Source organism: Gasterosteus aculeatus, chromosome 11, assembly GCF_964276395.1.
Source record: "Gasterosteus aculeatus chromosome 11, fGasAcu3.hap1.1, whole genome shotgun sequence".
Taxonomy (NCBI): domain Eukaryota; kingdom Metazoa; phylum Chordata; class Actinopteri; order Perciformes; family Gasterosteidae; genus Gasterosteus; species Gasterosteus aculeatus.
Window position 1 is genome coordinate 8111982 of NC_135699.1, and position 25373 is coordinate 8137354.

General features: G+C 44.1%; 2 protein-coding genes and 1 long non-coding RNA gene across 3 annotated transcripts in view; 2 read left to right on the top strand and 1 right to left on the bottom strand.

The window, feature by feature from the left end:
* Window positions 1-25373, bottom strand: part of rpl19 (ribosomal protein L19) — a 219666-nt gene that overhangs the window by 49342 nt on the left and 144951 nt on the right. The gene's annotated exons all lie outside the window — the stretch shown is intronic.
* On the top strand, window positions 473-22455 carry lasp1 (LIM and SH3 protein 1). The gene is made up of 7 exons (XM_040190336.2): window positions 473-860; window positions 9292-9386; window positions 13691-13775; window positions 17046-17153; window positions 19866-19944; window positions 20710-20801; window positions 20929-22455. Exons 1-7 carry the CDS (start codon window positions 792-794, stop codon window positions 21100-21102), a joined length of 702 nt encoding a protein of 233 aa, XP_040046270.1. The 5' UTR covers window positions 473-791; the 3' UTR covers window positions 21103-22455.
* The window catches only part of LOC144384513 (uncharacterized), a 1386-nt gene continuing 1041 nt past the window's right edge, over window positions 25029-25373 (top strand). The window contains exon 1 of the long non-coding RNA XR_013451295.1: window positions 25029-25373. This exon is cut by the window's right edge and continues 184 nt beyond it. This is a non-coding gene — a long non-coding RNA (uncharacterized LOC144384513).

Genomic DNA, 25373 nt, shown 5'->3' on the forward strand with positions numbered 1-25373 from the left:
CCTTTTGTTTTTCCAATAATGTCCTGCACAGTTCCTGATGTAATCGAGCCTAAAGGCTTTGTTGGCTTTATGTAAGACTCAGCAGCACACGCCAAACATGAAATGAGTGAATATCAAACAATAACGCAGTATGTAAATGTAAACGCACGATGCAGACAGTACAGCTCATTCGTCAGCAGGTGTCAGACTGACCACATGGACACCAAGTCCCACATTATGAACGTGGCAGATGTGTAAAAATTTGAATTGAGATAACTGGATTCGTAAAGCCCCCCCCCCTCTGCAACGATAAATATGATCACACAAGATTGCCATGCAAGCAGGGATGGGACGAGGACGGACATGTTGGACATGCACACAGGTCAACCACATCTTTACAATTACACAAAAGTGGGCTTATGTTGCAAAACACACCACTTTCGTCTAGTAACACAATCTTTCTTAGAAGTAAAAAAAAAAAACATTCTCCTTCGCAAAAAATAAAAATGAACCTCACACGCCGCCTCTTCCCGTTGTTCACGGACGCGCGTAGAAGAGGGAGGGAGCAAGGGGGGGGGAGCGGGAGCGCGCTTTACGTGTCTGGTTAGTGGACTGACAGCCAGCTGTGTGGCTACAAAGACAACAACAATCTCCTGGCTTTGCTAAACACAACTCGATTAGTGTTGGTCTGCCGCCGGTCACGTCGTACACCACAGCTAGTTTACGAAGTGAGGACTCGACGGCGCGAAGCAGAAACAAGCAGTATCGTCGGTGGCTTCCGTGCTAACTAGCTAGAAGAGCATTCCTCCAACATGAATCCGATTTGTAGCAGATGTGAACAAGTCGTTTACCCCACGGAAAAAGTGAATTGTCTGGACAAGGTAAGAACACGAGGACGTCGTCTTACATTCTGCGCTTCTTGTATAAAACACCCTTAATACGCTGCCTTTTGTTGTCTACGCGCATTTGTGCTTCCCTAAAACGACACATTTCACGTGTTTTTTTTTTGGGGGGGGGGGGGGGGGGACTGAATTCAACACCCGGACACGACAGGTATTTCGCTAGCAAGGGAAGCTAACGGCTAGCTCAACGTCTGGAGGGCGACGCCACAGGGGCGCGGGACCCACAACTGAAACACGCGTTGTCGTGTGAATAACTGGCTACATTTTACAGAATATACATATATATATTTATATATATATATGTGTGTATATATATTTTTTTGTTCACCACACAATGACCCAAGGCTACGAAATGGATGCAGCCCTAAAAAAAAGCAGCGCCTCGCAGTGCTTCCGGCAGCCTCGCTCGGGCCTGCTGCTGTGAAGCAAACCGGTGAATAACGGCAGCTTAACGCCTCGAAGCTGCTCGACAAACTCCGCTTTGAACATATTAAACGACTACGGGATTTCGTAAGAAATGAATATAGTCTGATAATGACGCCTTTTCCCCTTTTTTGTGGGCAGCGTGGACTGATCTGATATCCGTGTCACATTCACCGGTTAATCCACGTCGGGAATCATTGGTGCAACAAGCCTAGATTAGTTTTCAGTCAAAAGCAGTAGCTTAATCTCAGTGGAAGTGCTAATCTCACCATTTACCCTTACTGACTGGTATCCCGGTCACTAATTCACAGGGGAGCAATTATTTGCGAAAACATTGTCACAGCAACATTTCCCCCCCCCTCACCACGTGACTTATAAGGACGAAAAGGTGAAGTTTCGTTATTGCATGTATCGTTTTTACGGGAATTTCTCTACAGGATGGATGTATCACTCTTTACCCGGTGGAAGGGGGACAAGACTGTTTGGCATATGCATATCTTTTACCCAAGCAGGGCTTTAGACACATAGATTCTTTTTTTTTTTTTTTGATTGGACGTTACAATGACTATTGAAAATCAATTCCTCTTCATCCTTTGGGGTTTACTGGCAAGGAAGTTGGGGGTAGGGAGCCCACCTAGCACATTATCTAAAGTAACATAATGCATTATTGCTCTCTGCATGGATGTGTTCTTGAATGCACCGTGACTAATGTTTTCCCAGAGTGCTTTGGACTGGAATTGGATTTCCCTCCGAAACCGCTCTCCCTGCATGACCCTTGAACTAACAATGAGTCACGTTAGCCGGTTCGAAGGCGGGTACACGGCGCGTCCGTGTGCTTTGGTATCTGGCCCCGAAGCAGAGTGCATTCCAGCAGGCAGGCACTCCCATAAAACGTCTGAACCAAGCGCCAGAGAGCAGTCTGTCTTCGCAGTCATTCCGCATCAGCGCTCATCACTTCAGACGCAAAACAACCTCCTCTTTTCCCCTCTCGGTGCGCTTGTGCAAAGGAGCAAAGAGCCCACATTGGCTGGGGGTATTTCTCCCGTGTGCCAGGTGAAGGCTTTGGGATGGCAGGTTTTCACCACTTCTGACCTCCAGCTACCGATGAATACCTAATTTCATCCAGCCTTCCTTTAAAAAAAACTCCCTTTGTGGTGTGGAGGGGCTGAGCCACAGAGGCTCGTCTGTCTGCAGCCAAATTCCAGCGTAGTAGGGGCTGGGCCCAGCCGAGAAGCGGGCGGCCGAGCGCATGTAAAGACAGGAAGTGAATGTTGGTTGAGGCTCTTGTTCATGAAGGATTGCTCTTGTGTGGCTCACTTTTAATAGAGTAACTGTCGATTTGTCAGAGCCGCTTATTCGGCTTAGGCTTGTATCTTTCAGGTTGGCGTTTACATTGTATTTACCAGTGCCTTGCATATAAGCAGTAGCAGTAAAACTGGTCACATTTCGATTAAAGGGTAATGACTGAAGAAGTGCAATGATTTGTACGTGTCACTGTTGGCTTTCTAGCTATTCCGAGCACTCAGGAAGTGTATTGTCAAGATGAATTGAGAGATCGGTGGAGTGCGGTTGAAGCTTTAGCGAGACGCTCTGCTGGAGTGGCTTCATTCATCCACACGTTGTCTGCATATTTGAATCACAGAGGGCCTGTTCCTACCTGCAGGTGAAAAGACAGTCTGCCTATATCCCTCCAAGATGTATTCATATTTAGCTTTGCTCTTATGAAATGTTGTAACTGGTTCCTGAGTAGTAAACCAACCCAAATGTCAGTGAATCTAGTATTTCAGACTCAATAAATGTCTTGATCTGACTGCTCATCGTCTAATAAACAAGTATGAAGCACGGACATTGCTGCTGGCTAGAAATGTGTTTAGGCTCTTGTCAAGATGTTTGGACATTGCAAACAGTCAAGTGTTTTTTTATACAAAATATCGGCTAGATTTCCTCCGAGGAAAGACCGGTTTGTTTATGATACAGCTTTTATGCAACAGCTGATCTCCCACATGGTATCATAGATATGATGCAGTCCATGAGTGGAGGAGAAAGTCCCACACGCAAGGACATGAGGTTGCAAGGTTATTTTCTTTACGTCGGCGTGTGGTTGAAGGCTTTTAAAATCCAGACGGCCAAGAAATGACCTTTTGCCCTCCAACGTTCAATCAATTACAGCAGAGACCGGATGTGTAATATCAACTTTTTAAAATCTGTTTATTGGTATTGTTTAAGCGGTGACACTCTTTGGTTCACGTGCTCTTAAATGTTACAACTTGGCGGTATATTTATTTTTCTATTTAGCTAACAAATTAGCTGCTGTGTTATTTGGCTAGAGTTTCTGTTTCGATTGTACTGGTTCCTCTCACTCACAGGAAATTATTCAGAAACCGAGTTAAAGGTCAGAAGTGTACCGTATGCATATTGTACAGCTCCCTACAGTCTTTACAATATGAGGTGCTTATGTCATGCTTGGTCATCTCTAATCAAATATGAAAATTCTTATGAGAATTGCAAGTTTCTACCCCATGCTGGATAGAATAACCTATTTACAGTTCATCATTACATGAATTTTATTTTTAATGTTACATCTTGTACTCTGTTAATCCCAAACTCTAATATATGTCCTAATTTTAACCGGGGAGGTTTAGCTCTCCTGTAAACCCACTTCCTCCTTACTTTTGGAGTAATCTTATTTCAGCAGTGTTGTCTATATTTAGACTGATTTATTCTCAAAGTTGATTCATGTTGTCCAAAGGCCAGTGGAGGTGAGGAATCTGTCCAGCCACCACGAGACGCCTCCCTTTGACTCAGTCACCAATGAACATCACAGTCAAAATCAGTCAAGGTGTCGACTCCACAGTTAGCAGCAAGCTGCTTCTCCTTTTGTGCCCTTTTCATCAGAAAAGGGAACCAGTGCACGTGTTTTGTTTCCCTGTACAACTTTGTTATTTGTACCAGCATTTGATATAAAGTTCATGGAAACGGACGGTTTCATCTAAGACGAGCCACAATAGACATTGAAACAAGAATTTCTAACGAGTTATGACACGGCAGAGGTGCTTTGACATTTTGACTTTCATCTTGCTCATCTAATCTTTTTTTGGTATTAATGTCTTGTTGCAGGGTGGCAGGATGTTTATTAGGTGGATATCAGTCTGGAGTGGTTTGGAAGGTTTAAGTGCGTACTTTACTCCTGCATGTCTGTGTGCCTGCTGACCAGCAGCAACGCCCTCGGCTTGTGCAAAAATGAATGGCATCAAGTCTGTTGGGATTAACCAGTATGCTTTAATGAGTTAGTTTGCATTATTAGCACCTGCCAGATGTTGGCACTGTATCTGTAGGCTTATAATGCTTACGCAAGAATAGTCTTTCACAAATAAGGTGTGTTTGCGTGTGCGTGTGTGTGCGCGTGTGCTTTTGTCATGTATTTCCAGACTTTTGGTTGAAAATAAACCAGAGTTGAAAAAGTCATCCAGGTATCTTTAGAGGCCCAATGTGCCAGGGGTTTTGGCTGAAGTGAATGGCTGCTGATTATATATTGTCTTCTATCTAAAATTTAAATACAATGTAATCCTTTAATTTAATCTGTACAGAACACCAGCTTAGTTTTGGGAATCCTGCCTGCTCTGAGTCACCCAATAGGTAATTATTGATTGTTCTGTTTACTTGCTGTGTCCTGAAAGGGCGGAGAGGGGTTCTCTTTAAGTGATACAAGCAATTTTTCTTTACTACATTCATGACCTGACGTTGCACAACTCCGCTTTAGGTCTGTCTGTGTCTGATGTGATATTCATTAGTCTCCTCATCTTACACATTCACTAGGGGGATTTTTTACTGCCCTATGAAGAAGCAAACGCGATTGGAGGCTTAGCCACCCACCACTGTGTGGATACTACGTTGGTTTGAGTAAAAGCAGCCGTAGATTTCAAACTCCTGCGTTCTGTGACTCACTGTTTTGTTTTTCAACGGAGTTGGTTCACTTTACCTCGCAGAACATGGGTGTTGTTAGCTCACTTTGGTAACCTATATCACAGCTTCTTGCTCACGTTTCCATTTAAAGAAAACCAATAACGTAGCCGTTGTTTCTACTCAAATGAAATGACGGTTAGGTAGATGTGTTGCTATATTTATTTGCCCAAACAACGTGAAAGATGTGCCTAGTTTAGATTTGACGCGTCATACAGACACAGGAAGTGGTTGATGCTAGTTCATGAGCGCATACGCCTGGTCAGACTCCCACTAGCCCTCACTCTGTGACATGTTTGCATACGTGTTATTTGAAATTGCATTGGGTTCTCATCGAGAGGGAGCTGCAAGGCTGAGTGAGCATTTTTATTTAATTGTTCTTACTTGTGGATGGAGTCTTCCCCATCGACACGCAACATAGAAACCCACGTACACATCTGCCCTTGAGCTGCAAGGATGCAGAAAGAAAGTGCTATTTTTTTTTTTTTTTTTTACTGGTGTTTTAGTTCTAGGGCTCCGTCTCTGCAGTGTCCTCAATTTACAGCTGACTGCCAGATTGTGCCACGGCAGCCAGGTGCCAGGTTTCTTCCTGGAGCTGGACAAGGCCAAGTGCTGGGTGGTGTTTGTTTCCCCCACGTTGCCGTTTGTCCGTCCCTCATTTGTCGTAATCCTCAACTAAACTCCTTTATATATTCCTAACAGATATTGGGATTGTTTTTATATATATATATATCATATCATAGTTCGGTAGACTGGGTCTGACATTTGTATTTTACCTGGCTCCACATTTGATTTAACCTGTGAGAAACTTTTGAGTCTAACAAGAAAGCAAATGAAAAGTGTTCTGCTTGAACTTAAATGCATACTGTATAAAAGTTCAAGTTCACCTGGTCTCGGTGTATTTACATTTTGATATTCCAACTATGCCAAAAATGTGGACACAGGCCACTCGGGCGATTTTGCTACGTCCTGCGTGAGAACTGTGTAATTGTTGTTGCTTCATCCAAGAGGCAGATTGCTGTGAACCCAAAGTCACCAGTGTTCAACTGAGCGGTTACTCTGGTCCTCCACGTATAATGTGGCTCAGTGGGCGTCCCCCCACTAGGGAATAGGAATAGTTAAGTGTGTCAAGTGGGGTAGGTTGTGTAGTAAAGTGGGCGTGTCGGTCCGGTGTGCTGCGAGACTGCATCTAGACCTTTTTGTCATTAGTCCACTGAAGGGTTAAGTTCGGCAGGTCTGTTCCCTCGGGAAGACCATGCCTAGTCGATATGATTTTAGGGAACCAACAGGAGGGTCGTAGTCCACGCTCAGTTGATAAACTCACCTTTTGCTTTCACACTTCTCTACTAGGCCTGGTTCATCATTATTACAGATCTGGGGAAAGGAGAAGGTGGATAGCGGAGAATACAAACATTTTTGCTCAGGCTACTTTTCAATCAAACGAGTACTAGCTGTAAGCAAACGGAACAACAACTCCATATAACGTAGGTGCAAAACTAGTTGATCAAAACTTGATCGATTCTTGGTCATTACCTTACTGGGATGACATGCGCTGGTGTCAGCAAGGGTTGAATTTTAATGAAATTGAAATGCAATCCTTGTTCTCCGTTAGCTGCCGCGGTCGATCCACAGGCACTCCCTTGACGATCACCCGGTCGGTTGCGAACAAACTCTTTGGCACGCCTGAACTAGAACGTGTTCATGCAAAGATGGCAGCCAGTTGCAAAACCAGCAGAAGCTAGACAAACTATAATCTGCCTGCATTATGTTGTTTGTAAAGGGATTTGGCGTTGCAGCACGAGCCAGAACAATTGAGACTAAGAACCGCGAAAAGAGCAACACGACCCGTCCATCTGCAGCTCCCTCGGGCCGCGTTCGGGGCGTGGTCGGATGAGGAGTTTGCATTGGAAGGCTGTGTTTTGCTGTTGATCAGAGCCCAGACTCGGCCTCCTCTAGTATGCCTTAGTACAATATTGCTGGCTCACGGCTACAAACACTAACGCACTCTTGCCTCTTACCCTGGGTGGTCCTTTACATCCGCACAGAACAGATAAGACTGTTCCTAATACCCCCCTGAAGCTTTATTCTTGTTCGATAATGGAAGGAAATAAAAGGTGTGTATTTGAGTACGTACCGTATCTTCCATCCATCTGCAGCTTTCACGACAATTCAAATTCAAAAATACTCCAGAAAGTACAGGTTCCTACTTGAATATAATAATTTATAAAGAATACAAATCAGAAAATTTAACAGGATTGGATTTAACGACAACTTGTTCTCTATACTACGCTCAGAGACGCACACACTCCCATGTTCACTTGAAGCTGCTTCATTAAATTATTACCATCATTGTAGTGCAAGTTAAGTACATGTATACACCCCATCTAAGTACAGCTAAAATATGAGATGAATTTGAAACGGCATTTGTAAATAAATGCATTAGCGGCTTCTTAGCCGCTTTGCTTTAGCAACATCATCATGTGTATAACCCAGTATGTGCGCACTAGACTACCGTAAATGACAGCATTAAAAAGTACACACACAAATACATATATGTGAGCAATAACCGATATGGGACAAAGCACGAAATGATATACAAGAAAACAGATTGAAATATGAATCCTAGGCGAGTAAATAAAATTGAGCGTGACAGTCACTCATTTCGGTCTTTAACGCACTCCCGCCACACATCCAATTTCGCATGCAAAAAAAAAATCTGACCTCGGTTCCTCTTCAACCTCCCCATCGGCCGTAGCGTCAGCCCATTCCACCCCCCCTCCCCCGATGCTCGCACACCTTGGACGACTAGTCGAACAGACGTCTCTGCCTGCGTCATGTGACTCACACCAACTGCCGGCGCTGCTGCCTGCTCGGTCCTCTACGTCGGCTTTTCTTTTTTGCGCTGCCCGCATCGCCGCATTGAGTGATGTAATAATTGCGCGACACAACAAATCGATAATGAAATTAGTTGCCAACATTTTTAATCGAATTTTATCGATTTCATCGATTTGTTGTTGCAGCCCTAGTTGGGAGTGAAATATTGAAAAGTGATGCGGTACGAGTTTAGAAGTTTTATCCTCTGCGTTGAATCAGTTTTTTTTTTTTTTTTTTTTCCTGCGCTGTTGTCTAGAAGATTAGTGCTTTTGTATGCGGGCAATTAGTGTAGACGTGAGCGAGAGAATTGGAGGGACGGCATGGCGCCCTGAGGACATGTTCATAAAGACTCCCTCATTCTTACCCTCCCTTTCCCTCCCTCTCCATTTCTTTGCACTCCTTTCTCCCTTTGCTCGGCAGGAGAAGCCAGATCATTGCTTCGCTCTAGTGTGTTCTCTTCTTTACCCTCCCTTCCTCTTGCACTCTCCAGCTCCTCCTATTCAGGCTTCCTTTCTGTCTCCAATCGAGGCTCCCTCGATTCCTGTTTGAACCCTCAGGCTGCAGATCAGCCCTGTGCCAGAGAAGAAAAAGGAGAGGGGGCAGGCGTAGTGAGGCAGATTGAGTGGTGGGAGAAATAGGGCGTGGCCTCTTATCAAGATGGAAAGTGCCTGTGCAGGTGGGCTTTCAGACTAATCACTGCTTCTGTTGTTGAATGTAGAAAACATAAACTGGTAATTTGCGCCCTGAGCTGAGAGCAACACAGATGTGCAACTGCATGTCACCGGATTGGATGGCGAAAATGCAGATGTGTGCTTTTCTATCCCAAACTTTGCATTTCCGTGCAACTAGTCCCATCGCCTTATGAATATTCAAGTCCAATTAGCGGGCAAACAGGGACGTGGGTTTCTTTGTAACTGTTCAGTGCCAGGACACACGCTACTGTGTTTCCACACCACTTCACTTTTTTTCACACCGGCTTAACAGTCGCTATTCGTTCAGTCTCTCTCCAGGTCCTCGGGGGAATAAAAAGTAGTTCTTGCTCTTAGTGTGTTTGCGTGAGTCTATGTGGTCATTTTGAGTTCCCAATTAAGATGAAACTAATGTTTTAAAATCCCTCCCTTAACATGTTTGTCTTCTGTCTTCTTTCTGACAGTACTGGCATAAAGGATGCTTCAGCTGCGAGATCTGCAAAATGACTCTTAACATGAAGAATTACAAAGGCTTTGGGAAGAAACCATACTGCAATGCGTAAGTTGTCCCCAAGTCATCATTCTTGTGTATGTCAACGAGTATGTTTTTCATTTAATGTTCTCTGCTGTTTCAGCCCGCATCACTCGATCACTGATTTGTGTGTGTTTGTGCATAATCATGTTCTGTCTTTCGCTCTGTTTATCAGTGACTATTCCAGTTCCCCCACGCTCTCAGAAAAGGACTGTGTGTTGTGGGAAAATGCTTCCCTTCCTCCTCCGAGGGAGGGGGATGGCGGGGGGGGGGTCAACAAAGGAAATTCCTAAAGTTCCTTTACAGTGACATAGGCGGACATTAAAAACTTGCATGTCCACTCGCACCCCAGAACAAACTCACGCACTAAAGGCTCATCAGGCATCGTTAGAATCTGCCATTAGTTATAATCATTTTCTCCATTTTTTTTGTCGGAAGAAATGCGTAAATATGACCGCTTGTACAAGCCGTCATTGGCGGGTTGTAGAAGCGGGTTGGATTCACGGAGGAAGATTGCCGCAAACGCCTGTTTGCCGGTCGAGAGGTGCACAAAGTTGTGGAGGAAAATACGGGACAAATGTGTCCGCGATGAAAAGCAGCAGTGGCGATGCGCGGGGCAATAAAGTCTATGGTAAAAAAATAAACAAAGAAATAAATAGACGTGACTCTCTAGGTCGTCTTCAACAAAAACACGTTACTCCGCCTGATGTTCTGGCGGTGAACTGCTCTGCAACACACGCAAGACTTTTAGAACCATGAATTGAAACGAGTGCGTCGACACAACGACGCAGACGCAGAAGCATGCACCAGCCTTTACTAGTTATCTACAGATAACTGAAGGGCATGCTAGCGTTGCCATTCAAGAAGAACATTTCTCATCCATATAATTTCATCTGAATTTATATTTTCGCACTGCAAAGACTCTTTGTCACCACGTTTTTAACCTGAATAGGGGAAAAAAAAGACCCAAGATTACTCTCTGTACTTGATAGGCTGAAAAACTTGGCATACATGCAAATCCCATCTAGGTTAACCAAATGTGTTAATCTGTTTCTGGAGTACACTCCCAGGTGAATGTGCTCTTGTGTAAGCTTTAAAAATATGCACCAGGCCTTTTCTCTGTACAGGTTTTGTAGGAGGAAGACACAACACCTGTATGTGGGCCTGATTATACACGTGTAGTAATTTAAATATCGTTGACAGTAAACACTTCCTCAAATCTCACTCACCCTGATCCCTCTTCCATTCTTTGAAACTCTTTATGGTGTTAATTGCTTACAGCAGGTGTCCGTCCGATTTGGCTTCTTCTTTTCCCTTTCCTGTCTCCGACAATGGCTCTGCTCTCTCCGGACCGAAGCCCTTCAGAGACGCTTTATTATGCCTCTTTCCGTTTGTTTGAGACGAGCCTTGTTTATGTAAACGCCATCAGTTCAGGAAAGGAATGCAGGCCGTGTTCTCTGTCATTATTCCGTGGGATAGCTACTTTATCATTACTCCTCTATATTTGTCCTCGGTAATTGATATAGGCGTTGTTTGTTTTCACTGTATTTCCCACCCATCACTTCCCCGAGAGCCTCAGCCCTGATTAGATGCTGTAGAGTCACTGGGAGGGGGATTGTGGGAGATTTAGGAGTGCAGATAAGTGGACATAAAGAATCTTTGCCCAGGGGACTGTGGGAGAATTTTTTGGGACACCGCCTTAATGGCTGATAATCTAAAAGGAATTCAATCATAAATGTGGTGACACTTTAATTAGTATTCCCAATGCCTGCCAGTTTTTCATCCATTAAACACCACCTTAAATGTTTTTGTAATAACCACTCCAAATTAAAAGCCTTTTTACATTGTGGCAGTATGCTGCCCTGCGTGTTGGTCTATGAGAAAAGCCCTTTCTCATTTGAAATCTAAATGAGCAAAGATAGGAGAGCATAATGGCTTCTACCGGTCCCTGTACGGCAGTCAACTCTTTGCCTAAACAAAGCTCTTCTCTCCGGTTGCAAATGTTTCGATGTGACGGGAAGATAACATTTTTCTGCTGCATTGATGCACTACAACCTGTCCAGGTCCCACAGGGTCAAGCTGGCCTCCACATCTCCTGCTTCCACGATGCAAACAGGCCTCTCCTCCTGCACAGTAGGCAGTTTGTGTATGTGTGTGTGTGTGTGTGTGTTTGCGCGTGATTACAAATGCGTGACCCCCTTTCCCAGCAGTACGTCTTGCTCTCCATTTTGTTTGCTGGGGGAGTGACCCTCTTTAGCATCACAGTGCTAACTGAGTTTGTGCATGTGACCCACACTCGTCTGTAACTTGTCCCCTCGCTATACAACCTGACGGATAGATGAGTGTTCTTGTGACTCACTTATAAACAGGCAGGAAAATGTGAGTGTTAGTAACACACACACGCATTACTAGATCCTATTGAGTCACTAAGCGTTTATCTTCAACCCTGTTGTGTATTTACATAGCAGTTCAGTGACCCTAAATAGTCCAAGGACAGTTTCTAAAGACTCGTTGAAGATGACTGCAGTGCTGTTAAGGTGGCGCTTTTTCAACAGCACCCCCATCTTCAGGCGAGGGAGTAAGGGGGGGAGAGGAGAGGGTTTCACAGGCAGTGGATGCTCTGTGAAAGGAAGCTTGTTCACACCACAAACCAGACACACCTTCCTCCGAAGTAAAGATTTCTATGAAAGGGACAGACCCCTCAAAGAGGAAGGGACACTTGTTAATACTTGTAAAATAATGTACTTAGACTGCAAAACATTTTGCAACTTTTGCGTTAATTTAGCTAAATCCGGACCTATTTAAATGCTTGGTTATGCTTTCTGGCAGCTACTTTCTTCAAAAGCTGGAGGTGAGCATCGATTGGCCTTGAGTTCTATTTTTTTATTTTTTTTATTTTTTACAACTCGGTCATACTTCGCTTCTCATTTAAAATGTAAGTAATCGTTTGGTTTGTACTTTGTGACAAACATACCAGAGAGATTCTTGGGTTGGCATAGGTGACTCCTTTCTACTGCTGTAATTAAATAGCGTACAGCTATAAAAAGACTAGCTTCATTTGTGTTTTTTGATTAGATAGTTTTAACGTAGAAAACCACTGGATCTGAATGTTGCAGACTTCCCTTTCAGGAAAACGAATGCAAGCAGTTGCAGAAGTCCAATCTGCTTGTGGTTGTGTGGACAAAGGCAAAGTGCTTGGGTTTGGGATACTGAGCTTGAAAATAACACCTTCAATCCACTTTTTAAATGTATGTATATTACACAAACCGCAATTCTATTGTTACATTTCTTTTTTTTTCTTTTTTCTTTTTTTTTTTACACACAATTGTCAAAAAATAATTAATATTTATTCAACGTTGTCGAGGAAACTGCAGACATATTGCCGGTATGGCTTACCCAGAGGCACGGATAGCGGTTGAAGATTTTTGAGGTCACCCGGCAGCCTGAGGCTGGCCGGGAGCTGTAGTCCATATGAGCTGTAAGCAATGAGGCCTCTTCTCACTGGATTCAAGCTGTGTGTTTTTGTTTGTTTTTTGTTGATTTTGTTTTTCGCTGCCTTAAGGATCTCCGGCTTGTGCACAGACGCCTGTGGTGTATTCAATGCATTAACTTATGCCCGGCATGCACATACCGCTCACCGAGTTTTTGCAATGGAAACGCAAGCATGCCGTTATGAGTGGCTTTGGGGAGAATGCTGTGTGTGCAGCATGTCTGCATGGTTTTGCTTACTTGTATATATTTTATGTTTAATGTTTCTTTCAGGCCTTTCATTTTGTCCCAAGTAGGAGGCTGACTGAAGTGTTTTTGAAGTGAAGTGTCAAACATTCCCAGAATCCATTCAGAAAACTGCCTCGCCTCCGCGCTCTGCAGGACGAGGCTGCCATCATTCACTCGCCCACCGTCTTTGACCCTGTTGCACGCCGTTTCTCCTCCGTGTGTGTTTGTTGTAAGCATGGAAAGCTTTTTCCACACCTCCTGTGGCTCTCCTCCAAAACAACCTTCAAGCACTCTCCCCCCCCCCCCCCCCCCCCCACATAGCTCCTGCCTGCACTTCCTTTTTCTCAGGCTACCTTGGCTCCCACTGATGGAGGATTGTTCGTAAGACTGACATGCTTTTTGTCTACAGGGGCTCCTAACTCAACCCCAGGACCACCTTTATTAACACATGCCCCCACTGTGGGGCAACCGACTGCGCACTGCTTGAATCACCCTCATATGATTTTTCTCTTTAGAGTCTACACTTGAGCGTCTTGATGAGAGCCGAGTAAAAGCTGACATCGGCCTGTGTGTTTGCTGTGCTGACAGTCTTGTTTTGTGTGTTTGTTTGTCAGACACTATCCCAGGACACACTTCACCGCTGTGGCCGACACTCCAGAGAACCGCCGCCTCAAAGAGCAGAGCAAGATACAGAGCCAGGTATCTCTCTCTGTCTGTGAATATTAGTGTTCAAGAGTGTTTGAGTTATTCATTGTTATGACCATGACTAAATCTCAACACATGTAAGAGTAGCTCCAACCGTTGTCGCTCTGCGATGACGTGTAAAAATCAATTCTGTCGCATGCCAAAGAGCAACATCAGTTGTTACGGCGTAACACCGATATGAACGGTACGTGAGAAATTCCTACCGTACGGAAATCTTACACCGTTTGAACCGGTATACCGCCCAGCCCTAGTTCTTTTTAATGGTGGCTTTTACACATTTAAATAAGTAAAGTATCATTAATGTGGCTGTCATATGCATGCTTTTTATGATGGTTGCAAACTAATAAATCATGTCTGATTTGTAGCCACAAGAAAATACTACTATGGCACTTTCTCCACAAGCTCAAATAAGAAAGACCAAAATCCAGATATTCAAACAAAAAACCCCTCGACAGTCTAAAATATCCATCTGAACTGGGTCCTGTGTTATTGCCTTGATAAGGATAGCTCTAATCGAGGCAGATGTAATTGTGAGAACCATCTGACTTTGTATGTTTGCTCTTCTGTAGATTTCTGGTCGAACTGCCTTGGATGTCATGTTTGGTGGGAAACATGTGGCAGACAGCTGTCTGTTAGGGTTCCCTTATTCGTTAGACAGAAGAACTTCTCTACCAGTGTGATCACTGAAGTAACCACAGAGGAAACAAATGAAGCATTTTAAATGAGTTTCATTACTATTCAGTAAGAGGGGGGGGAAAAAAAGCGCTCCCTCACATTCAGCAATTTGAGCCTCATTAATCTTGAAAGACTGCGAATTCCAGAGGGACTGATGTATTAATGTGGAAGAGGTGAAGGAGAGGCTTGTTTTCTTTTGCAGTAGAAGAGTGTTGTCCAGAGAGCGTCCCTCGTCCGTGTCAAACACTACGGATGAGTCTGGGGTGTGGCGAGGGTTTTGTAGTGTATTGGGTGTAACCAAGGGATTGAGTGACAAATGTTGTTTGTCTCAATGGATTGTACATCAACAGCCCCTCACAAACGACACACACCAATAGACATTGAGCTGATGGTTTATCATAGCCACTGGCCTAAGAAGGAGATGAGTAACACACCGATGCCTTTTTGGCGCGTGACTAAAATTGAGGTGAGCTTTGTCGCTCTTTTCTACAGCAGTTGTGAGACCACAGTGGTCATAGTCAACACAAAACTATTTATTTCCCACATAAAATAAAACATTAAAGCTTTTAACCGAGGTAACTTTCTCTTCATGATACAGAGATGCAGCTTAAAGTAAATGTAGTCCTCTCCTGTGAAGCACGGCAGTAACTAAATTTAGAAAGTAGCTGATTGTAATGCGAATCAGGCTTGTTTTGTAAGAAAGGGTCATTGTGAAAGAACTTCCTATTAAGCAGGCGGTACTTCAACGTTGTGTAAAAGTTTTCCCACTTTTGTCTTTGTTTTAAAAAAATTCCAATAGATGCATAAAACTGAATGACACGTTATTGCGGCTATTCCTTGATGCCTCTTTCCCCGTGGCGCTTGTGTGCTGCAGCGTCATCGGCCTTTATGAGCACGTCTGTGTCAGCGTCTGGAAGTTGAACTTTTCTGTCGAGAACTGTGGCCGTCCAACACCGCCTCCTGCGTTGCTACGGGAACCCTATTGCTATGGTAGCAGGGTAGAGGTTTCTCACACCCCATAACAAGACTTTGTCAGGTGGAAACTGAAAGAAACATGACTGAGGGAAAGGTGAAAGCTAAATCTTTAGAGAACAAATGGGGGATGAGGAAAGGGACAGCAATGAGGCGTACATGAGCGAGGGGGAGGCATCAACACACACACACACACACACACACACGCACAGCGGAAGGGTGGAGGGCGAAGGAGGAAGAGATAAAAGTAAATCCCCAGAGGAAGTAAAGCTAGAGGAATGCAAATGGCAGTAGAGAGGATTTATAATGAGAAAAAGCTCCAGCTCTACGATGAATCTGCTATGAAATGAATGAATGAAAAAGGAGCACAGCGAGAAGGCCGTGTGGGTGGGGAAAGAAACAAGAGGTGTGACTGGAGGAGAAGCGGTTTCATAGACCTCTAAAAGACAAAAGAGATGGACTAAGAAATAAAAGAAACTGGGAGATCATACTCTGATGGGAGCAAAGACTAAGGACAACGAAGGAGTCAAGGCCACGTTAATCTCCTCCTTGACTTATCTTTGTGCGCGGGCTGAATAGTGTATAATTTCCCGTGGAATGAGGATTGGCCACAGTTCTCACCCCATTTCTCAGTGGACGTCATGCCAGTGCTGACTGCACATATGAGCCTACCCCCCACACACACACACACACACACACGCTGTTAATCACAACTATGTCATCACAAGGCGTTGTGAGGTGAGAGGAGGGCTGTCCGGCACTCTGTTCAGCAGCGTCAGACATATTGTGGGGGGGGTAAATGCTCTGTGAATGAGTGCAGGGAATGTCCCGTCGCCATGTAGGCAGTAGCACACTTGATTTAGGGAGGGGCAATCTGCTGAGTTGTCACTGTTAAAGTGTTGAGATGGAGCTAAAGTGTGCGGCTCTACAAATAGAACGTGTACCTGGCGTGTGTGGTGGGGATCAGCCACAGCGCGGCACTAAAGGAGAGCTTCACCCATTGTAATGTCTGATAGTCATCGGTCGCTGCATGGGCAGGACGTTTCCTTCTCCGCTGTCCGGGTCACGATAGGGCGGGCAGGTTGGAAAAACACACACACACACACACGGTCACACTCTACCTCTCATTATGACCATATATGGTTCCTACCACGTCCTGTATCTACAGCCTTCACTGCCCCACAAACAGGAAGTGAGCGTCGCCACAAAAGACTAGGCTATATATGCTCTGCTAACCGTACTTTGCTTGCACTCATAACACACACACACACACACACACTGCTTATTTAGGTAATGAAAACTTTTAAAGTTGATTTAAAAAAATCCACAAAAAAAAACTCAAAGCTGATTTTTTTTGTTGTATGTATAATTTCATTAGAATATGGGCTATATTTATCCTCCTTTTAAAATGAACACAAGCCAACATTGCATGGAAAATATCAAGCCTCGTTATGAAGCCCTTTTCTTTTAACTGTACTACTGCTGTATATGATGAAAAAATATAGGTCTGAGCATCTATACATCTTTGGAATATATTGGATCTTCCTTTTGAATTGTCACTTGTTAGCCTTGCATGTGTTTAAGTCCTTCTAACATGAAATGTATGTGTTTCTGCAGGTTCACTACAGGGAGGATTTTGAGAAGAATAAAGGGAAAGGGTTCAGCGTGGTTGCAGACACGCCAGAGATGCAGAGAATTAAGAAATCGCAGGAACAAATCAGCAATGTAAGTCTCCACAACGCAGTCACCGTGTCAACCAACTGACCCCTCCACCCGTTTCCTACATGGTACTCGGTGACAGACCAGCTCCTACTTATTCAGGGTTTTAAAAAGACAAATCCTGTAGAGCTCTTCTTGTGTTTTCCCCCTTTTACATCACCGGTTTCTTTGCCAGTATTAAATTGACAATTTTCCCTGAGGTGGATAATTGGTCTGTGTGAAGGACACTAGAACGAATCTGTCCTTAAGAATGGCTGATACCACAGCTTCACCGCTGACTTCATTGAGGTCGTGCATAGTTTGAGACTTTGCATTGCACAAAACCCACCGTGACTTTGATTGTTGCCCTTATTGAGATTGGCTGCACCTTCTTCCTCTCAGTCCTCCGAGAGCTTCTCTGGATCAAGATCTCAAGTTGTTTTAATAATTTCTATATTGTTGTTGATGTTTTCCATCCTATCACTCTGTTGCTGACTTCAGTAAATGTCGAGCTTCCTAATTTATAGCAGTGAAATTCTCTCCACATGGATGATTCTTCCCCGCTATCCCTCGACTTATTGAATTGCCACTGCTCTGTAAATACAAAGCGGCGCTGAAGACAGCCATGCTGTGTTTACATTGGTCCCTCAGCCTGTAAAGCTGCAGTTTCTTTTACCCTCCGATGCAAAGCGGACTTCATGTAATTTACCCTGCACTGCACTGGCCTTGCTAATTGCATGATTGCCCATCGCCCTCCGCGCTAATCATTGCTTTCATGTGGTCGGTAAGATGAACGAAGAAGGACGTTTGAAAGACAAGAGCCACACACGTACATTGCGTTGGTTTGTGGGTGCTCACACAAATGCCACATCAATATAAGGGCATTAAAGCGGGAAGCATTGGGGCGCATCCTTAAGTGTTTTCAGTGAAGAGTGATGCAATTAGCGCGTCACTCGGAGCCCAACAAAGGAAAACGTCTTTCGCTCTTTGGGTTCTCTTCCACGGACGCTGAGAAACAAACAAGACTACTCCTCCCAGCCTTCGACTTTGATTTCTGTTGACTTCTCTTTTGTTCTTCGTTTTCTTTCTTTGCTCTGTCATGACACCATTTCCCGTCACCTTTCTCTTGTCAAGCAGAAAAGGTTGTAATGCTCAGTAGTTCGGTTCAGCGGCAGCCGGGGAACTTCCTGTAAACCATATGTTTGACGCTCCTTCAAAACAAACCAACATAATCTCCGTCACACACTCACTTAGCATATTGCACTTGAAAAGAGTGAGTGTTCTCTCAGCCGCCCTCTACTGTCCCCCACAAGCGCACAGTCATCCCGACCGGGCCGCCAACACGCTTCTCCCTAACGCCAACAGCACAGTGGGCTCTTTGAGCCAGGACACAATCAGGCTTGTAAATGTGGACAGAGACACTGAGTAGCTCTGTTATCGGCCTGCTAACAAGGGGGACGGGTTATAGAGTCCCGTCATGGAGCACTCACTCTGTTTCACTTTCATCACAGGGACCTTATTTCACGTTGAGACGCTGAATGCTGCTTTCGTCCCACTGGCGGGACAGCTTGCCGCTATTAAACTTTTTCTGCAGAAATCGCAGCGCAGGAGCTTTTTGTTTATTTATTTTTTAGCCAGGCGGTTAAGCTTGTTGGTTCACTTTGTCACCTGCTCTTCCTGGTGTGTCGGTGGGGGTTGCCTCATTTGAACTTCTTAATAGGGGAATGTGCCCACAATCAGAGGAGAATGTTTGATGTTTTATGTTAGGAATGCGGAGAGCTAAGACGAGAAAGGAGCGACTCGTGGTTCCTCCTCAACCAGTGTGAAACTATTTATAATTCTCAAAGGCAGTGGCGATTTATTAAGAGTCAATGTGAATGGCATCTACAAAGCACAAGTCTTACGAGCAAACATACCCAGAAAAATAAACTTTTAGAGCCCAAAATGATCAGAATCCTAATTTTTGAATTCAGTAAACTAAAAAAATATGAATAGTGCCAAAAGTGGTTTCCTAACAATATAGTTCCTGCACACTATGCTCTTTTAGATGAGAATGATATGAATAGCTTTTTTGATTGACAATACTTCACACCTGACTGAAATTAATTTGAAGCTACAGGATAACGACAATTGAGTTATTTTTCAAAAATGAAGTACTTTAATTCAAATTTAATCAAAAACCTTCAGCCAAGTTTTTCATTTAATCCAGCCCTAATTTTCCTAGAAATGAGAACATATATTTACATATTCAATAATCATCTAGTTCAATTAGCCATCGACAATAAATAGCACTGAGATATTATTCAATTATTTGATTTAACAGTCGGTTGATGCAACTGCAAGGCTACTTCAATACACATGGCCCTAGATCCCAGCGCCCTCTACCTTTTTGAATTTGAACTCAAGGTTTTGGTTCACTGTTTCTCACCTCAGCTGCTCTTCCTGATGTGTCAGTGAGGCTCCTTATGCAACAATGAGCTTGCTCTACTTCCTGCCCGTCAGATGTCATTTCCTCTCGGGGGAATAGCTGCTTCCAGAGGCTTAGCTTGACCAGAGTGCACTCCAGCTATTGCCCAACAAAAGTGGCTGAAGAGCCGGCAAGAGACCTCTGGTGGATATAAAATGCACTGCGCCCGGGGACTGCTGCCTAGAAAAGAATTCCCACCTGAAGTTTGGAGGCTCTCATGCGCTCGTTATCTTTTAACGTGACCTCACACTGTTGGTGTTTGTCTCTTGCAGATAAAGTACCATGAGGACTTTGACAAGAAGAAGACTATGGGAGATCTCCCACCCATGCAGCCGAGCAACGCCAGCCAAGGTATTTCATATAAACTCATTTATAGCTTAGCTCATACAATTTTGCTGATCTCACTGTCACTCTGAAGCTGTAAAATGAGTGAGCGGTAAAACACAATAGTAGGTAGGCGAAGAGCTGAGGAACTTTCTACACTACTCCAACCCCCCCAATAAAATGTATAAGCCACACTCAAACAAATAATGTCTGTATGACTTGATACTAAAGTTAAGTGGCAACATTTTTACTTGCTGGCTGCGCTCCTTATCAATCCATTCAGCTTTAAATAGTTCCATTGCTCCTAACTTTCACTCTCTTTTTCTATTAAAGAAATCATGAAAGTAATTTCACTAATGTATAATCCTATTTGAAATGGCTAAATCCACATTATGTCAGAATTGACTTAATTACTTATTAGGACGTCAGTTGGACATTTTCAGCTAAGTATATGAAAGCTCCGGCTGTTTGTGTTTCACAGACCTGACTTACACTTCAGCACCAAACGCCTCTGTTCTACAGGTTGCGTAACAAGATGCAGAGCCACTGGATGCACGTCTTGTCATGTTTTTAAATCCCTCCCTCTACCGAAACGTCAATGCAGACGTACCGACAGGCTTTGACGGACCTGTCGTTAAGATGCATTTATTTAAAATGGGTTGAAACCTAATTCTGCTCCCCACAACAATGAACCACATTGTCTCCGTGTCATGTGCCTTTTGAGCAAAAGGAAGCATCAAACAAATGTGAAGCTGACTCATCATCATCCCTGTTTTCTGTCCGTTCCACCAGCCGCTTACCAGCAGCCTGCAGCCGCTAAGAACTTCAACTATGATCCCGTTCCTGAACCAGTGCAGGCCGCCGCCCCGCCTCCCAGTACAGGGGTAGGTTCGCCCGCAGCCTTTAACATGAGGTTACGCGGCCTTCCTTGCACACCATAACCGCGGAAGCTGTGTGGGTTTGTGTTTTTTTCCCCCGAGAAGTGACTAAACTACTCACTTTGGTCCACAGAAGCGGTACCGGGCCGTGTACGACTACGTCGCGGCCGATGACGACGAGGTGTCCTTCGTGGACGGAGACGTGATCGCAGACGTGCAGCAGATCGACGAGGGCTGGATGTACGGCCGCGTGGAGCGCACCGGCAGTCTGGGCATGCTGCCCTCCAACTACGTGGAGGCCATCTGAGCGAGGGGGGAAATTAAAAGGGAGGGTAGAGAAAAAATGAGGAGGTAAAGAGAGGGAGGAAAGGATAAGCCCAGTGCCATCTCATCTTAACGCCGCTTTCTCTTTATTTTACTCTTGTTCCTGAATCTGTCCTGGTGAGACCCTGAACGCCACTCCCATCTCTGGTCTCTCCTCACTGCTCCAACACCGATGCCCTTTACCTGTGTGTCCTTCTGTCTGCCTGCCTGCCTCTTTGTCCGTTTGTCTGTGCTGAGGTCTGTCCCTGTTTTGGATGTTTTGTCATCCTCGGTTTTTCCAAACCTGGCTCTACTCACAAGTGCTGTCACAAGGGTAAAAATGAAGGTTCATCGCCGTATGCCGTGTTCACAGCTCCATCCTAGCTACAGCGCTTGCAATCCTAGCATTATATCCTGCAAAAATATAGCAAGAAAAAAAATGTAAAAAGCTCTTTTCCCCCTTACGGGTCAGTCGCCGCAGCCACAGAGATCTTTCTGTGGAGAAAATAAGTTTGAAACGTGGTTGGTATGGCATTTATTTTATAGTTTTTTTTTTTTTCTTTTTTTCTTTTCATTTTGCAGCGTGATCTTGGCCAGACTGGAAATGCAGTGTAGAATCTCAGTCGATCAGAACTAAGCTTGAAAATGTTTGACTTGTGTACATTCCTTTAACCTCTCACCGTGTTGCTGTTGCACCAATCACAGTTATCAGTCTTAACAGAGGGGTTTTTAATATATTTATAGATAGACACGCACATCTCCCCATTGTGTGCTGGAGGAGGCTCCCTGGTGTTCTTCGTTGTGAAACTGGAATGGTAGCCTAACTGAAGAGCATCTTCTGCCGTGGCCTTTCCTCAGGCATCGCAGGGGGGGATCAGGGAGAAGTTAGGGGACATTATCGGTCCGTCTCTTGCAGCCACACTGAATACATCACCTCAGTCGGTGGGGATGTACCATTTGTACACCATTTATTCCTGTTTCCTGTGGTCTGAATGCCTTCTGTCAGAGAATCACAAAGTAATGGGGATGACGGTTAACCCCCCCCCCCCCCCCCCCCCCCCCCATCCTTGCTACAAAATCACCAAGAAAACCCACCAATTCATAGAAGAGAAGGCCAAGCACAGCTCTACATTGTGAATCCTTTTTTTTTTTTTTTTTACATCTTAAATTCATTCCACTAGTTTTCTGATTTGAAAATTCTTTGTTTTCCATTTAATGTGAGAAATTAAATCCTTGGCTGTGGTAAATCTCATTCTCATGCTGTTCTTCCTTTTGCCTTTCTTGTTGTTGTTGTAAGATGATTATTATTTTTCAAAACTCTGTATTAAATAAATAAACCAGCAACTCAGTTTATGAACCACGGCCGGAGTGTTTGTCTAGACTTGTGCAGTCGCAGTATTTCATCAGTTGTGTGATTTTAGGCGAGAGGCATTTTTTTTATGTGGGCACAGTGGCGGCAGCTGGAGCCCGTTTCTGATCAGCGGATCTCAAGCTGTTAAATGCTTAAAATCTTCTAAGAAAGGGTCATGTTACAGAATGGCATTTAAAATACACTCTTGTACTTCATTATTTTATACTCAGGCCTGGCTTTACTAGAACGGTCAGTCACCTGTCAGTCAGAGCAGTTGAGCCCCCAAACAGTTCACTTTTATTTTCTTTTGTATGTTTAACCATTCGATCTGCCTCAGTTTAGCAGCATTTGGTTGGTGGGTGTTGTTATGGTGATGGTTGGTTCATAAACACAAGATCACGTTGCTGTCTAACAGAAATGCTGTATCATTCCTTCATTGTAGATACTGTCTTTCTGTGAGGAGGATCTGTATTCAATTTAAAAAAATATATATTTGACCATTTTTCATTGGTGTCAATAAGGTCATTGTCCCCAGGTCATACTTCCCTTTTCATTCCCCTGTGATGCACAGTTACTATCAGTCATGAGCGATCAGGCCGGAGTGATTATAAGGTGTGGAGGGGAAATGTTCAGCTTCATGAAAAGAAACAATGCTCTCACTGTGTAGCTAGATGACATTGTATAATTTTATGTTTCATAAAGGTAAGTTGGGGGAAAATGTTTTTACGGCTCATGGTGCTCTTGGAAGTGGTTTGCCTTCAGATTAAAGTTCTTTCTTTTTCTTTTTTGTTAATGTTGTTTAGGGGAAATGGTGATTTTTAAAAGTTGGCTCATGGAAGAAGATCCGGTTTGGTTCGGGTTGGTGTTGAATATTAACTTTTTGCAACATTGATAGCTTGTGACAGTGCTGATCACTGAATTGGAAACCAATAGGATAATAGCTTTGCCAAAAACAAGTGTTTGCTTGTATTTTGCATTCACCTCTACTTGACAACAGGACACATTCATTTGCAGAACCGCTGCCAGGTGGGAAAGCCGTTCTAGAGCTCACAGTTGTGTTGGTTAAACCGGAGAGTTGCCCATAAGTGAAATGATTGTTCCTGGTTGGTCATTTACTTAACGACGCTACTCTCACTTTTGGACTCTTACTCACTTCTGCAGATTACATCCAATTCAAACCTCTTTTTTTCCCCTTAGCTGTTGGTGTTCTGGTTGAAAAAAATAAAAACATAAGAAAATGGGCATTGTTGTTTAAGTATGACTCAGGATGGATTTCTTGGTGCAAAGTCTAATTTGAGCGTGTAGTGCTGTGTTAGTGGAGAGGGGGGGGTGGTGGTGATGATGATGATGATCTGATGCCCTCAATCTCCCAGGCAGTGGGGGAGGGCAAGTTCTTCGTCTGACCTGGTTATTAGTCAGGGGGTTGACCTCTTAGCGCCAATAGCGCTCTTCTACTCTGGCATCCCTCATCTACTGAGTAGTGACTTCATATCTTGACCCTGTTTCCATTCAGTTTCTGTCTAGTATCCTGTGTCTCCCTCCCCCCTCTCCCCCACTGAGATCCCTCTTTCCTTCAGACTTCATTGTAGGCTCCTGCACTTCTGATGAATCATTCCCTGCTCCTATGATACTGGTTACATACTGTAGACTTTGCGGAGTGAAATCATGTAATCCACAATCAGGTTTAGCATTCAGACCGGTGTTGTGCATTCCACCTTTAAATTGTTTAGTTTTTTTGTATAATTTTGTGTTTTTTTATTAACAAATAAAGATAGCATATGCTCATTGACATAAATGTGTATTCAAAGCTCATTCTGAATACATACTCAGAATTAAGGACCTGATATCATCTCCTGTTACACTTCAAATTGTACTTATGATTCAGAAGATTCAATAAAATGTCATTTTTTCTCAAGTTGTTTGGTGAGACATCAAATGTTGTCCCGCCCTCTGCATCTTGCATGAACCCTTTCCCCTTTAAGCACCTATCATGTGCACTTGTGCCTAAAAAAATAATATATTGCCAAAAAGCTTTCAGTTAGGTTTTCAGTCATTTCAATAAAAGCGCAGCGAGTAGGACTTAATGCCCCATGTGAGCACAACAAAACTGAATCCCAAGATGGGGTCATAATACAGAACCTTGGTGCATATTGTATCATAGACTCCCTAGAAGAAAAATACAAGTATTTTATTTCTTCTCTTTGGTCCAAGATGGGCATCATTCAAAGAGTAATATCTGTGGGAAAAGGCTGTTTTTTTTTACATTAGGCAAGACTTGTCCAGGCACCAGTTTATTTTGTTCACCAGTCTGAGATGTCTGCACAATGCATGAGTACACCACCCACCCATGTTCAGTTTCATCATGGAGCTGTTTGAGAACAGTGTAGATGTTGGTAAAACATTTTCGAGGAGTCCGTTTGAGCTGCTACCGACCGAATAAACCGGTCATAGAGGTACGAGTTATTCCAGGACATCTTTTTTAGCTGAGTGTACCTCAGAAACCGACGACTGTCTCGTAATGAGTAAACATCCGATCCATTCTCACCGATGTCAAAGGCGGAAATCGTCATTGAGCTCGCGGGGCAGTGTCACCCGGAGTCCCGTCTGCCAGGTCACACTTCCGGTTTGTCCGTCGCCCTCAACAATTACACTTTTCGCTACACGAACGAACCGTTCACTACAGCTGCTGCATGGCTACAACATCTGCCAGAACGGGGGGGGGGGCAATAGCCTCATTCGCCGTCCGATCGATTAGTTGTTCTAGGCAAGGGGGCGGGGTTTAGTTCACACGTCCACGCAGCCGAGCGGATTCGCTTCCCCCTCCGAACGTTTCCGATCTCGGCCGATCTCCCGCAGCGGCGGATGTGTGCTGCTGCCTTTCTTATCTGCGTGTCCTCCTCGCGTCCACTCCGTCCATCTCTGAC

Excerpts from the sequence above, each read along its gene's own strand:
- lasp1 (XM_040190336.2), top strand. The coding sequence starts at position 792 with ATGAATCCGATTTGTAGCAGATGTGAACAAGTCGTTTACCCCACGGAA. Across the intron at positions 9,387-13,690 it reads AAGAAACCATACTGCAATGC|ACACTATCCCAGGACACACT; the intron begins GTAAGTTGTCCC and ends TTTGTTTGTCAG. Across the intron at positions 13,776-17,045 it reads AGAGCAAGATACAGAGCCAG|GTTCACTACAGGGAGGATTT; the intron begins GTATCTCTCTCT and ends GTGTTTCTGCAG.